The sequence below is a fragment of the Bombyx mandarina genome, chromosome 25 (assembly GCF_030267445.1).
Source record: "Bombyx mandarina strain Sakado chromosome 25, ASM3026744v2".
Classification (NCBI taxonomy): Eukaryota; Metazoa; Arthropoda; class Insecta; order Lepidoptera; family Bombycidae; genus Bombyx; species Bombyx mandarina.
In genome coordinates this window covers 2,292,183-2,307,125 of record NC_143231.1, presented here as the reverse complement: position 1 = coordinate 2,307,125, position 14,943 = coordinate 2,292,183, and the positions used below count along the sequence as shown (strand labels likewise).

The window sequence follows — 14,943 nt, the reverse complement described above, 5'->3', positions numbered from 1 at the left end:
GAACAAAATGTGAAAAAATGTAACAAATCCACTCGAAGTGGCTTCTCAGGTTCTTCTAATAAGTCCACTGAAAAATCGTCAGTAAATAACAAATATTTTACGAAGACCTCAGCGATAATTAATCCTATCTCATCTTGTTTCATTTACCATTTCGCATGTTTCAGCATTGAAGAACTTTTCAAACTTGACACTGGCAACAACAGCGTCGAAAGAAGCTAGATCATAATTATTAATTTATGTTTTATGAGCTAGATGTTATATTAAGTGTTTAATCTATGTAGGTACAAAAAGAAATAAAATATCGGACTTTTTGGCGGGAACGCGAGGAGTAAAGTTGTGTGATTTGTTTTATTTTGTCTATTTAATGTTTTTTCAGGTTTAAATGTGTAATAACGGTGGTTTATTAACTGTTTAATATCTGTGAAAGTGCACAAATGTGGGAAAATTAAACAAAGCCGCTGGACGTCACTTCTCGGGATCCTCCAAAAAGTCCAATGAAAAAGTCTCAGTTGATGACCACCTTTTTACTGAGATTATATTATTTCATCCCATATCATCTCATCTCGTTTCATTTGATTTCATCCCAGTTGATTAATGTCTCATATCAATCATCTTCATTTCATTTCATCATCTATACTAATATTATAAAGAGGAAAGATTTGTTTGTTTGTTTGTTTCGAATAGGCTCCGAAACTACTGGACCGATTTGAAAAAATATTTTTCCATTAGAAGCCGACATTGTCCCTGATGAACATAGGCTACTTTTTTTATTTTATTTTTTATTTTATTTTTTTGGTTTCATGTGTGTTTTAATGTTTCCGAAGCGAAGCGAGGGCGGGTCGCTAGTTTTTCATAAAAATAAGAAAATAAATTAAAATAAGATATGACTTAAAGGTCCTAGTTACCAGGTCATAAAATCCCTTAAAATAAATAAAATATCAACTTGACAGTGGTAAACGTCAGTCAACATCATAGATAATACATTTATGGTCAACATAAACATTAAACAAATATTTCAAGACGACCTAAGTGCACTTAATTTAAATACGCAGGACACAAAATAGAATGAAAATGTAAAGTAATTACAGAAGAGATGCGGTTATGATCTTAAAATTGTTGTATTGTTAATCAAGGACAGTTGTGAGGCCAATAATGGCTGAAGAGAGCTACGAGGAGAGACAAAATAATGAGCTAACCGCCTTACAGGTTATATTTTGTTGAGACAATGCTTTAATTTCGCCATTTAATTAGGCAATATGGCATATTGTAGTTGTATTATCTAAATTACGAGAAACTAAACTAGAGTCTAAAAGTTTTGTAGGATTTAAAACCATTGTTTAGTTGTTTTAATTCTACCTCCTTCAGAGTTTTCTTAGAGCCACATCAATTATTTAATGCTGTTTGTATAGTTATTATTTATATGATAATGATAATATTCTAACAATATTTCACATAAAATAAAAACAGAATTAATATGTAGTGTTGGTAATAAAATAAAAAAAGTATATTTCCTGCGGAGCAGTAAAAAGAAGCCTTTCTATTCTTTGTAACAGACCACAGCTGAAACTGTTTTTACTGCATGACTTTTTATTTATTAAGTAGTAAACTGAATTTTGGCTACACAAATCTTACAGATAAATTTGTATTCGCATGTTATATTTTATGGTGTTTATTATATTTGTCAATATAAATACTTCACAGGCTATATATGGTGATGCTGTTATTGATAATCGCGAAAACATTGCTTGGAAAGTATGGCGTCCGCTCGATATAATGTTGACGTTGAATCCACTTCACAACTCAGATATACAAGGTGTTCACTGCTCTGTAACATTGCATTTAAAATGTTGCAATAATTATCCTGACAAGTAAGTAACAATATATAAAAAGAAAATACTATAATAATACCAATCCTGATATCCATTTGGGGCAGGCCTATACCCAACAGTGGATGTCTGTAGATTGAAAGGTAGACAGAAAAGTTAGATGATATCCATTGATTATGTGCAAGCTCAGACTAGAGGAAGTTTCTAGTTAAATCTATTGCTAGAACTAGATTTTGCTAGCACCTTAGCAGATATAACATACTATTAAAATATATCTGGTGGTTTTTACAAGTCATAAACATAATTAAAACAACTTTTATAATTTTATCTCACATTTATTACTTTGATTAAATTATTTTTATTGTATTATATTAGTTTTGAATTATTTACAGTTTCTATGGACAACAGTAGTGGTAATATAGAAAATATTATACCATAAAATTAGTGCTAATTATAAAAAAAAACTGCTATTTTCTAACATTTAATGTTACTCTTACATACTACTATATTAAACATATATTTAATTATATTTAAATACTCAGTGTCAAGAATCAAAATAAAGAAATGGTACTTAAAAGGGGTATACTTCAAAAGGAAGAATCACCTTATTAAAGGATGCTCCCTAATCCACACAAGGATGCATTCAAACTATGGATATACTATTAAACAACTATTACATACATATTTTAGTAGAACACTCTGAAGTGCACCTCTTAGTATGAACTATTTCTGCCGTGAAGCAGTAATGCGTTTCCGTTTGAAGGGTGGGGCCATTGTGACTATACTGAGACCTTAGAACTTATATCTCAAGGTGGTTGGCGCATTTACGTTGTAGATGTCTATGGGCTCCAGTAACCAGTTAATACCAGGTGGGCTGTGAGCTCGTCCACTCATCTAAGCAATTAAAAAAAAAGCTCATAGCAATAGCCTAAAGGTTTTCTGTTGTATTTGAAAATTATATTTCAGGCCACCAAGTCTAGCCATACACAAGATGCATGGATTATCCACAGACAATGCCACCAAATTATTGGCTGAATTGGAGACATTGTCACATCAATTGTGTGGTGAAGTTATGATATTCCAACTAGCCCAGCATGCACAGGTAAAGTATATGTCATATGACCGACAATATTGTCAAACGCTTGTCTACATGTTGTGGGTTTGATGCAGGAATCAGAACAAGAAATTTCTTAATACATTTTTTTTTTCTCGAGAATTTATGAGCAGACCCACCCTCTGGTACCCGCTTAGCGTTGAATTTTTGCCACATATTGTATATATTCATTATATTATAGATACACGATCATTTTAAAAATATGATGTTAAAAGTTGAACTATAAGAAAAGATTGTAAAATTATTACTTCAAAATTTACAGCAATTTCTGCACGATCACAATAAGCCTATATTGTCGTTTTACGATGAAATGCTGAAGCAGAAGAATGAAATGGAGAAACTGAAACTTCATGATTTACAAACCAAAGAGGAGGAAGAAGTAATATATATTTACTTACTAATTTTATTTGTACAAACTTCTCAAAGTAAATAAATAGTTAACGAAGTTTGTAAACACCTGGCACACTACAAAAACGACTGTTATCATAACCAAGAGCTAGACCTAGAATTATAACTAAGGAAATGGTCTAGATAGTATTTATTGACATGTCAATTAATTTTAATTGAAAGCTGATATATAGCTTAATTAGATTGCGAAGCTGTAATAGACACTCGGTTAATAAGACGTCTATGTCTACATAATATAATTAAAGCTATAAACCGGTCTCTGAAAGCTGATGGCGAGATCCACATTTTGGTCTCTTTCGACTCTGGTAACTGACTACTAAAAGGGCTATCAGCTCGTTTGTTGGTTAAGAAAAATAACATTAAAAAATTGTAAAAGCTCTATGAACTAATAATTTTTTTTCCTAATCAGCGCCAAAAAATCAAAGATGAGATACAACGTCGTCAAGAGATACTCAAAGGTGCCGGAAGACAGCGCGTCCGCGTCTCCAGCCTCTGCCATGATAACAGCGCGGAACAGGACTGCACTGATGAAAAGGTGGATGCACCAGAGCTTGTATTGTGAGATTTTTTTGTTTATATATTTTTTTAACTGCATAGACGACGAAGAAGTTCACGACCCACCTTGTGTGCTTGGTGCGAATTTTTTAACTTAGCTTCCCTTCGTTTGCCGCTAGGGGCGCTGTTCCGACTCCATACTGAGGTGACTTTCACGCGATCTAGAAGTTAAAAAACTCGCACTAAGCACACAGGTGACATGTCATTTCGGATCTTCCCGATCCACTAACGTTGCTTTTAGGTACCTTAAGACTGATCACCGTGCTAACCCTCAGACACAGCCCACTAAGTTTCTCGCCGGATCTGAGTGGCTCGCGTTTCCGATCCGGTGGTAGATTTTGCGAAGCACTGCTCTTGCTATGGTTAGTGTTAGCAACGTCGTCACGTCTGAGCTCCGAGAGATCTCCTACTTGTTATGTTACGCTGACATAGCTTCTCAAGGCTATCAGCTTAGTTAAGAAAAAAAAAAACCGGGTGTAAAGTCACACGTCGTGAATGGCGTTATCTTGCTAGACTTTGGGTCTGTCTCAATTGTATAGTAATTAATCAAAATACATTTCATGATTTTTGGACATTCTTGGAAATTCATTCATTACGACTAAAATAATGAAATTATTTTAGTTTTATTTTATTAATTATAATTTAATTAATAAATATTAAAAATTATTTTTAATATTAATTATAATTTAATTATAATTTAATTATAATTAATTAAAATATTAATTATAATTTAATTAATAAATATTAAAAATTATTTTTTGTCAGCGACCTTGACACATCCCACCCTGTGCGTAATACGATTTAGGAAAACGTCATGGACGCACAGACTAAAAAAAAAAACTTGTGATGGCCCCACCAAGTTACACGTCATTTTATTTGTTGTTTCTCAGCTATGCGGACGATAAAATGTCGCCAGTAAAGAAATCAACACGTCTTCGAAACATGGAGGTTCCGTGCACGTGTAACACGCGAGGAGTGCAAGTACTCAGAGTGACGCAACGGAACAACAAGAAGGTTTACATAGGGAGCTGTCTAGGTAAAGAATTTTTGGAATCTGTAGTAGGTATAAATGTGCATAGACCTGCGCCATATTGTGACGAAAAAAATAGGTAAAGTCAGTAAAAAAGGTAGGATTTTTTTTAATATTAATTTATAAACCAAATCTTCGAGCTTGCCGATTCCACTCATCCCCAATGCTTGAGTAATCATCATCATCGTCGCCCATCCATAGATTATAGGGCTCGACAGTGTTGCAGCCGATTTTTAAATAAATAGGTTTTCTTTTTGATATCATCTAAATTCATGTTTAATTTACCTCGAACAGTAGTCAACATATCAAGGAAATTAAGGCTGTGTGTAAGACTCATTACAACAAACATATTAATGAGTCTTCATTATTAGATAAATAATTAATTAAAAAATAGAATAAAAAAATATTTTTCTGTTGCTGTCCATACTTTTTTATCGAAGTTTGACAGATCAAGGTCATTGACTATTGACGTGCACATTCTTATTTGAAACGGCCTACGGTTTTCTAAAATCGGTGGCGTAGATACAGCGCCCGATGCCCGTGGTATATTCACAAAACTTAAGAAATCACTGCAGTAGTCACCCAATAGCATTACCAATATCGTTTGCGTATTAATTAAAACATTAATTTATATTTTATTTTTTTTGTTGTTAATGCACTGTCGATTGCACCTATAATTGAGGTGACATCTGTCATGAACTTTTGTCAGTTGATCACTTTGTTGGTGCAACTTAATAAATAAATAAAGAATAAAATTAAACCATATATTTTTAATTATATCTAGGACCCATATAACCTATGAATACAAGTCTACATTTCTTGACAGGACATTCATCGACCGGCGCGACAACATATCTAGCGATAGACGACGACACAGGGGAAAGTCTTATCGCAAAGAAGTGGAGCATCCCACCGGCTTCAGACTTCCAAACGAGAAACAAACAGCTTACATCGATACAGCAAGACGTGAAGTCGCTTGCCCGACTCAGCAACGCATCCCTAATCCCATACGTTGCAATGGAGATGTGTAAAGAAGTTAACAAACGAACGTCAAAACAGTGCATTTACATATTCAGAAGCTTCATTCTGGGGACGTCTTTGAAGAATCTAGTGAAAAAGTTGAGTGGTTTCAGTGATTGTTTTGAGGTTTTGGGCCTCTTGAGACACGTGGCTGACGGTGTTTTGAGTGCGTTAAACGAATTGCATGCAGCGAATATAATACATAGGGATGTTAGAAGTGAAAATGTATTCGTTGATGACGTTGGGCAAGTGAAGTTGGTTGGTGCTAGCTTGGACACCAGGTTGGCTGAAATGTTGGACAATGATAACTATTGTGATAAGTAAGTTTTATTTCATCATCATCATTCTTTCCTATTACCCTCTGCTGGGGTGTAGGGCTCGAATTTTTTCCATTTATATCGGTCTTGTGCAGTCTGTTCTAGCTCCTCAAACTTTTATATTACTGAAACTTGAATCAAGTTTTATTTACTGTGTTATTATATAGTTTCTGGAATAGAATAAATGTTTATAATCCCACAAATTGAATTACAGTGCCCGGGTAAATACTGGCATTCTGCCTATTGTTACCACACAAGAGCTATACATTTCGGCTTGAATATTTAAAATGCAATTTTTATCATTATGTCCAGTTTGTCCTACGGTAATTAAATCAAGCATGAACAGCTCTAAAATTATTCTTAATACCTAATCTTTCATAGGCAAACCGCAGCCCAAGATATCTATGCGACCGGACAACTTCTGTTATCCATTGTTTGCAAAGAAAAATCGTATACAGAGATACCGCAGGAGCTCCCTTGCGTGGCAAAAGACTTCATTTCCAGGTAAGTGTGAATAAAAACAAATAAATATAAAAAAAAATTAACACGCATTTAAATGAAACTAAAGTGTAAAACTACTTTCTTCATTCGATTAGGAGTATTCTTTTAAAGATTTTAAATCTGAAGTTCATCTGTAATAAAGTTTAAATTCCATTGACAACTGAACCTTTGAGCATTTATAAGGGATTTCAATTCCTCAAAAATATTCACTATTATTAATGTTAAAATCTCTAAGTAAAGTCTAATAATTCAAATATTGTTAATGAAAATTAGCTATTAGTAAATTGTTTATGTTAACCTCAAATAATTTCACTTGTAACTGGTGTACTGATGATTTATATCTCTGGTTCCCACACTACAGGAAATTGCAGTCTGCGATTGGTCCCCAATTATCTATATATTTATAGATGAAATAGTGACGTAAAAGTTAAAATATGCAAATCATGTTTGTTTTTCATCTTAATTTAAACAAATTTTTCGTTTATCTTCAATAAAGAAATAACAAAAAGGTTTTTTTTATTGAAAATTATACAGTAGCTAGAACAATACTGCAACGCCACAAAAGCTACAAACTATTCTAAACGCCAGGTAAAATAATATGATAGTAAAAATAACTCGAGACAAAACCGTAAAAGTAATTGTAATTGTCTACGAACTTATAAAAGTTTTTTTTTCTTTATATTTAGAGTCGTGTGATCCGAAAAAAAAATACTGTAATTTTCATATTAATTTCAGATGTTTAACGGAAGACGAACATTCGCAATGGTCGGCGAAGCAGTTGATGAGTCATTACTTCTTAGTTGAAGCTCCGACAAAGAAACCTTACGTCAAACGTGCCGACGACGGTGGAAGCGGTTCAGAGGTAACTTTTTTAAATCTTCTTCTTATGACTACCTTATAGAATACTCCCAAAATTGATGGAATCATTTCAAATAGATGTTCCTGTGAAGATTCTTCTGTCTGCTTGATTCTTTACTGGGGGTTGAACCTCTTGTGAGTCCGCACGGGTAAGTGCCACCACCCTGCCTATTTCTGCCGTGAAGCAGTAATGCGTTTCGGTTTGAAGGGTTGACTTAACACCAGGTAGGCTGTGAGCTCGTCCACCCATCTAAGCAATAAAAAAAAATATTTGGGAACCTCTTTCATAAAATTAGCCGCCGTTACTAGGCAAAGGGTTGCGCTTTGCCAAGCCTTAGTTGATTCGTGTTTGCATCGCAGGACGACGACGCCGTCAAAAAGATTCGACACATGAGTTTTGCCAACAACGGGCTGTCGCGGCTGGACGCTGAGTTTGAGGTGCTAGCGTGGCTCGGGAAAGGCGCATTCGGTGATGTTTTGAAGGTATATATAAAACTTGTCCAAGTTCTAAACACTAAAAGCCGAAAATTAATAAAAAAATAAAAAAATAATGAAACTTAATGGCACTGATAGCGGAATTAAATGTTAATATTTCGATATGTTACTAATACGCTACGAACCAATTCCGATTGAAAAAAAAAAGAAACATGTGTCCAATTCAAACGTGGTAGAAGTGAAACCTTCAAAAATTTAAATACAACTATCCTAAATGTCTAAGTACATGTAAAATTTTGTCATTAGTAAATAATAATTGTAAAAAATATTTTATAGTATGAGGTAGCGCCCTCTGTGAATTGATATTTTAACTTCACGTATAATCCTAAATTAAAATTCACAAGAGGTTTCATACACACGTTAGTATTAAAAAAAGTTCATAGATGGCGCTTATTAAATAAAACACTACACTGAGAACGTCTTATGTGTTCTATCTCATTCTCTCGCCGGCTGAATCCTATACATTTATGTGTTTGTGTCTCTATGGACTTATTTTTTCGTTCCATCGAGATTGAAATCACAACGATTCTAAAGAAGTTTCACTTCAATAAGCTTTATTTAAATCAAATATATTTAATGTACTGAAAATACCGGGTCGATTAAAAAAACCACACCCTGTATAATCACTTTGAAAAACTGCTCACAAATCGTAGGTAAAGAACAAACTCGATGGAGGTTTCTACGCGATAAAAAGAGTTCAACTGAATCCCGAAAGCGTTCAGCTCAACAAGAAGATAACAAGAGAAGTGAAACTCCTCTCCAGGCTCAACCACGAGAACGTAGTCCGCTATTACAACGCGTGGATTGAGTCGACAACTGAGCCGATAGACTGTGAGGAATCTCCCACCAAAACTCCTACCCGGAAACCCAGCTTGGAAGGTATTGTCGCCAAACTGGGACAAGAGGTCAAAGTGGAGTGGTCAATGTCAGAGGGACCGGCGCAGATGACGAATTCCACATCGGACACCGAAGATAGCGATGACGATGAACCGGATCCGTGGTTTAATATCATCAGGTTAGTGGTTCCTTATATTTGTGCGTTTAAAAATAAATAAATCGAAATAAGCGCCATCTATTGACGCATCATCGAAACATTTCAGCCCCGGTGACGAATCGAGCGAACTTATCGAATTCGAAAAGACCTCTGACGACGAAGAATCTCAGACGTTACCATCGGAAGACGTTGTCGACGCGCCGAGACCTCAATCCGAGCGTCTCAAGCAAGTCCTATACATCCAAATGGAATTTTGCGAGAAGCATACGTTGAGACAAGCCATAGACAACGGCCTGTTCCAGGAACATTTCAGAGCGTGGAGGCTGTTCCGGGAGATCGTCGAGGGTCTAGCCCACGTGCATCAGAGAGGCATGATACACAGGGACCTCAAGCCTGTGAATATATTCTTGGACTCGAACGACCATGTCAAGATTGGGGACTTCGGACTAGCGACTAAAGCGTTCACGGGACTGCCGGTTGAAGGTCAAATATTATTTTTATAACTTTTAATTACATATTTATTTATCACGTGGCGACTCACTTATCCGCCACTACATTTTATTTTTTATTTTTATTGCATCCATGGATGGAGGAGCTCACAGCCCACCTGGTGATAAGTGGTTACCGGAGCCCACAGCATATACAACGTAAATGACGCCGCCCACCTTGAGATATGAGTTCTAAGGTCTCAGTATAGTTAAAAATTTTCTATATCAATTATATAAACTTTAATTGAAAATTTCTTATTAGCATGCGATGTACCACTCAGTGTGATATGGTATTGTTTATTTACAGATAAAACGAAACAAGAAGAAATAGGCGGTTCCCTAACTGGGCAAGTAAGTGAATCATATAAACCAATTAAGTTTTTCGGTTTCTGTGCGGAATCCGAAAATATTTTCAGATAAACAATGGCTCCCAAACTGTCTCGGTTTTGAATAGACTCTCTTTTAGTAAATCGTTTTTTATCTAACGCTTTCAGTAACACTGACCGACTAGGTATACCAGAAGGGGTTAAGTACCATTTTTAAGATTTTTCACGTGCTTACATTGAATGAAGGTGTTATGTGCCTATAAACCATATTAGACCTGAAAACTCCGGACGTAAAGGCTATTTTTAGAAATCGCATGTGATTAAGGAGTTATGTACGATGAAAAAATATTATCACGTCGAATGAAAGTGACATGGGCGCTTAACGTATTTCAAATGATATTCTTATTCTTTATTTTTCATTTCCTTTCTCCATATTGGTAAAGAAATGGAAGTACTATAATTTCACTTTTAAAATAATAAAAATAACAGTCACAAACGCATATAATATCTCAAAAATAAGTAACAGAAGTTTGTTGCCCATTTTCTCAAAATTAACAAATTTTATCATATCCCTTTCAACCACTCATATCTTCAATTACCGCTGCGTACCATCCAAGATCCAGTTAGCCACTTGCTTAATAGAGTTGACGGAGAACCAAAGTGGCGTTAGGTGTGGACATTGGTCTACAGAGCACTCGAAAATTTTCAAGGATGTACCATCAAGATCGAGAACGCCATCGCTGCTTTTTTATTTACCAAAATAAATATACTAAAACTCCAGCGTGCACGTAGACTCGTGCAGAGCTAAGACTAAGATGCTGCGGGCGTTGTACCGAGTGCGACCCCACCCCCCAACCCCCCTCACTGACTCACGCTTGGCGACCTTTCTTCGTACTCTTACTCGGTATTTGTCCGATTACTCATAAAATCACATACCTCTAGACCAGACCTAGATCTAGACTAGACCTAGTTGCCATTTTGAATGTGGCACATTAAACTTGAATATCCATCTCGCCCCGTCTTCTAGTCCTGGTTTTTTTCTACCTATTTTAGTAACCTCGAGGGGTTATTCTAGATTCACCGAACTAGTAGGTGAGCTCACGGGACTCAAACCTGCTGTATTTGCTAACACTAATCCTAGCAAGAGCAGTGCTTTGCAGAATCTACGGTCGGATCGGAAATGCGACCCACTGAGGAGATCCGGCGATAAACTCAGTGGGCTGTGTCTGTGGGTTAATTAACCCGTCGAGCCCTTCGTCGTAAGCGACGGGTTCGACGAGAAAGATGACCCTGGTGATTCGCTTAGCTACATCACAATGAATATGGTGTGTGGCGCATTTACATTGTAGATGTCTATGGGTTCCAGTAACCACTTAACACCAGGTGGGCTGTGAGCTCGTCCACACACCTAGGCAATAAAAATAAAAAATATACGCCCTTAAAAAAATTTTTTTTTTTTTTTTTTTCAGATAGGAACAGCCCTATACGTAGCTCCCGAACTACTCCAGTCTGCTACAAAGGTCATATACAATCAAAAAGTGGACATATATTCATTAGGCATAATATTGTTTGAAATGTTCCATCCGCCCCTCGAAACTGGAATGGAGAGAATGATGGTGCTCACCAATTTGAGGAGCAAGGATATCGTCATACCGAATAAGTTTGATGTCGACGAAAATGTGAAGCAGATTCATGTCATAAGGTCAGTGCTGTCGCTAGGGTGACTGAGATGTAATGGGAGAAAGGTACATAATTCATGGACCAATTATTATAATTTTGTTGGTAGGACTTCATGTGAGTCCGCACGGGTAGGTACCACCGCCCTGCCTATTTCTGCCGTAAAGCAGTAATGCTTTTGTGGGGCAGCCGGTGTAACTATACTTGAGACCTTAGAACTTATATCTCAAGGTGGGTGGCGCATTTACGTCGTAGATGTCTATGGGCTCCAGTAACCACTTAACACCGAGTGGGCTGTGTGCTCGTTCACCTTAAGCAATAAAAAATAAAATATCTTATGTCGACGCTGCTCGTGTTCCAGAAACATTGTAATAGGTAAAATAATAAACGAATAATTTGCGATAAATCATAAAAGGTCATTTGCGCTGTGGGAACCAGAGACTGGACGCACTTTTATACGTTCTCCTCCTATGAAGCTCCTCGGCTGCCCGTCCGCGGTGCCCCACCACCCAACTATACTTCATGAGGTTTCTGCGACGCTGGCTAACGCGAAACCTTGGTCGATGGTCAGATGGTTGCTGAACCACGAGGCGAGCCTGCGGCCCACGTGCGCGGAGCTGCTGGCCAGCGAGCACGTGCCCCGCGCCGTGCCCGAGGGCGCGCTGGCCGGGCTGCTGTCGCACGCGCTCAGCGACCGCACGGCGCGCGGCTACCAGCGCCTCGTGGCCGCCTGCCTCGACCAGAGGCCGTCCGCGGCCGAGGACTACACCTACCACAACGGGATGAAGACCAAGCCCGCCCGTCTCCTGGAGTTCGTCAAGGATGCTGTTGTCAAGGTGATGAGAAATGCAATTCTGAATGCAACTTTGAAATAGCACAGCTTTTTCGCGTATCTTGTATTACGGAATATATGACCCGACAGACTTCGTAGTGCCTCAATCGATAAATAAAAGACCTAAACTTTCGTATAAAATAAACTTAAGACAAACAAAAGGAATCCGTCCAATGGGGGACATATCAAAGGAAAAACAAAATTGTTAATGCATCCCTGACTCAATAAAATACATAAATACTCTCAAAACTTTAAGCTACCACACATTTTATTGAATTATTTAATAGGTATTCAAAAGTCACGGAGCTTTAGAGTTCGCTCCCCCTCTCCTGATACCGAGAGCGAGAGCCTGGGACCAGTATCCTAACGCTGTCAAAGTCATGACGTCATCGGGCTCGGTCTGTCATTTACCGCACGACTTGAGGCTGCCTTTCGCCAGGTAAGCCTTTTGAATCAACTCAAAAAGTATGGGCCTTTAATAAAAAAATCTATACTTAGTCTGGCCATAAATACTGTTACAATTAAAAATAAACCAATATTACATTTGAATTTGGAATCTGTCATTTTTATATGATTGCTCATTGAGTTCTCATTTTGGCGCCAATATATTGTACAGTATTTTGCGATATTAAAATGGAGTGGGGTGATAAAGAGAACCGAATCGCTGTGATTGCATTACACAAAGTAGGTATTTTTTATTTTATTTTATTTTGGAGCCAAATGCAATTTTTAAAACTCTCCATACGCTTGGTATTAGAAAAATGTTTGTGTACCGGGCTATTGATAGGTGCAATGAGACCTCCTCTGTTTGTGACAGAAAAATATCTGGCCGTCCACTTAGTGTTCGTACGAAAAAGGTGGTCAAAGCAGCAAGGGAAAGAATTCGAAGAAATCTTGTCCGAAAGCAAAAGATTTTATCTCGGGAGATGAAGATAGCACCTAGAACCATGTCGCGTATTTTAAAAGATGACTTAGGACTTGCAGCCTATAAGAAACGTACTGGTCATTTCTTAACTGATAATTTAAAAGAGAATAGGGTGGTAAAATCGAAACAGCTACTGAAGCGGTACGCAAAGGGAGGTCATAGAAAATTTTTGTTTACGGATGAGAAAATTTTTACAATTGAGCAACATTTTAACAAACAAAATGACCTTATTTATGCTCAAAGCTCTAAGGAAGCTTCCCAATTAGTCGACAGAGTGTAACGTGGGCACTATCCGACTTCAGTGATGGTTTGGTGGGGTATTAGCTATGAAGGAGTGACTGAGCCATACTTTTGTGAAAAAGGTATCAAAACATCGGCACAAGTGTATCAAGATACCATTCTTGAGAAAGTAGTGAAGCCCCTTAACAACACCATGTTCAATAATCAAGAACGGTCCTTCCAGCAAGACTCGGCGCCAGGTCATAAAGCTCGGTATAGCAGTCTTGGTTGGAAACGAACGTTTCGGACTTCATCAGAGCTGAAGTCTGGCTGTCGTCTAGTCCCGATCTTAATCCGCTGGATTATGATTTATGGTCAGTTTTAGAGAGTACGGCTTGCTCTAAACGCCATGATAATTTGGAGTCCCTAAAACAATCCGTACGATTGGCAGTGAAAAATTTTAGTGCGTGCTTCTATTGATAACTGGCCTCAACGTTTAAAGGACTGTATTGCAGCCAATGGAGACCATTTCGTATAAGCTTTTTATACTTTAAATTGTTTTATATTTATGTATTAAACTAACACACTATAAAAGTAATAAATGTTATTTGCAATATATATTTTTTTATTTTTAATTGTAACAGTATTTATGGCCAGACTAAGTCTATCAATACGTGAGGCAAAAACTTTGTACCCCTTTTTACGAAAATTGCGTGGACGGAGGAGTATGAAATTTTCCCACACTTATAGAAAAAACATTACACGCACTACCATGTATTAGACACACACACGCATGCATACTATTTGCTTATTGTCAATCTTTTCTTATTACTTTACTGTCTTTGACAATAGAATCATAATAATGTTCAATCTTATAATTTCAATTAATTATAGTCGAATTTCGACTACTGCGGGACCACTAGTAATAATTAACGTTTGATCTATCAATAATTTTCAGGCACATAGCATACTCCGGTATAAAAAATCTCCGTCGTTTTATAGTCGATAGGGTTTATAGAGAGAAGCACGTTCAAGGTTTTCACCCGAAGGAAATTCTTGAATGTGCCTACGATATCGTCACCCCTAAAACTGGTGAGTAATTGAATTTTTGTTTTTTTTTTTTAGCAAGTACGTAAAATCTTCACACCTTCAAATTTTATGTTGTTGCAGACAATAAATAATTGTTAAACTGTGCCTTAAACATTGTTTTGTATATAAATTTCTCTATTAGTAAATATTCGGTAAACATAAAGTCAGATTTATTAATGAATTCTAGGAAATTGTCTAAAATGAAAAAGATAATAAATAGCATTTGGTCCTTCGAGCATGATTGATATCTGGTTATTTATTTTGTTCGG

The 14,943-nt window shown here is 36.8% G+C and overlaps 1 protein-coding gene across 2 annotated transcripts in view; it reads left to right on the top strand.

The window, feature by feature from the left end:
- Nucleotides 1–970: 970 nt before the first annotated feature.
- Gcn2 (eukaryotic translation initiation factor 2 alpha kinase Gcn2) overlaps nt 971–14,943 on the top strand; it is a 24,762-nt gene continuing 10,789 nt past the window's right edge. The window contains exons 1-17 of one of the 2 annotated variants that reach the window (XM_089738365.1): nt 971–1,206; nt 1,702–1,868; nt 2,793–2,928; nt 3,203–3,319; nt 3,758–3,906; nt 4,794–4,939; nt 5,760–6,273; nt 6,652–6,774; nt 7,507–7,633; nt 7,990–8,112; nt 8,778–9,139; nt 9,225–9,601; nt 9,914–9,957; nt 11,402–11,634; nt 12,181–12,445; nt 12,729–12,880; nt 14,544–14,677. In XM_089738365.1, coding sequence (XP_089594491.1) covers nt 1,153–1,206; nt 1,702–1,868; nt 2,793–2,928; nt 3,203–3,319; nt 3,758–3,906; nt 4,794–4,939; nt 5,760–6,273; nt 6,652–6,774; nt 7,507–7,633; nt 7,990–8,112; nt 8,778–9,139; nt 9,225–9,601; nt 9,914–9,957; nt 11,402–11,634; nt 12,181–12,445; nt 12,729–12,880; nt 14,544–14,677 — 3,223 coding nt within the window. In that variant the 5' untranslated portion in view covers nt 971–1,152. Of the gene's footprint in view, nt 1,207–1,701; nt 1,869–2,792; nt 2,929–3,202; nt 3,320–3,757; nt 3,907–4,793; nt 4,940–5,759; nt 6,274–6,651; nt 6,775–7,506; nt 7,634–7,989; nt 8,113–8,777; nt 9,140–9,224; nt 9,602–9,913; nt 9,958–11,401; nt 11,635–12,180; nt 12,446–12,728; nt 12,881–14,543; nt 14,678–14,943 lie in introns of those variants that run through there. The other variant, XM_089738366.1, reaches the window with a different exon arrangement.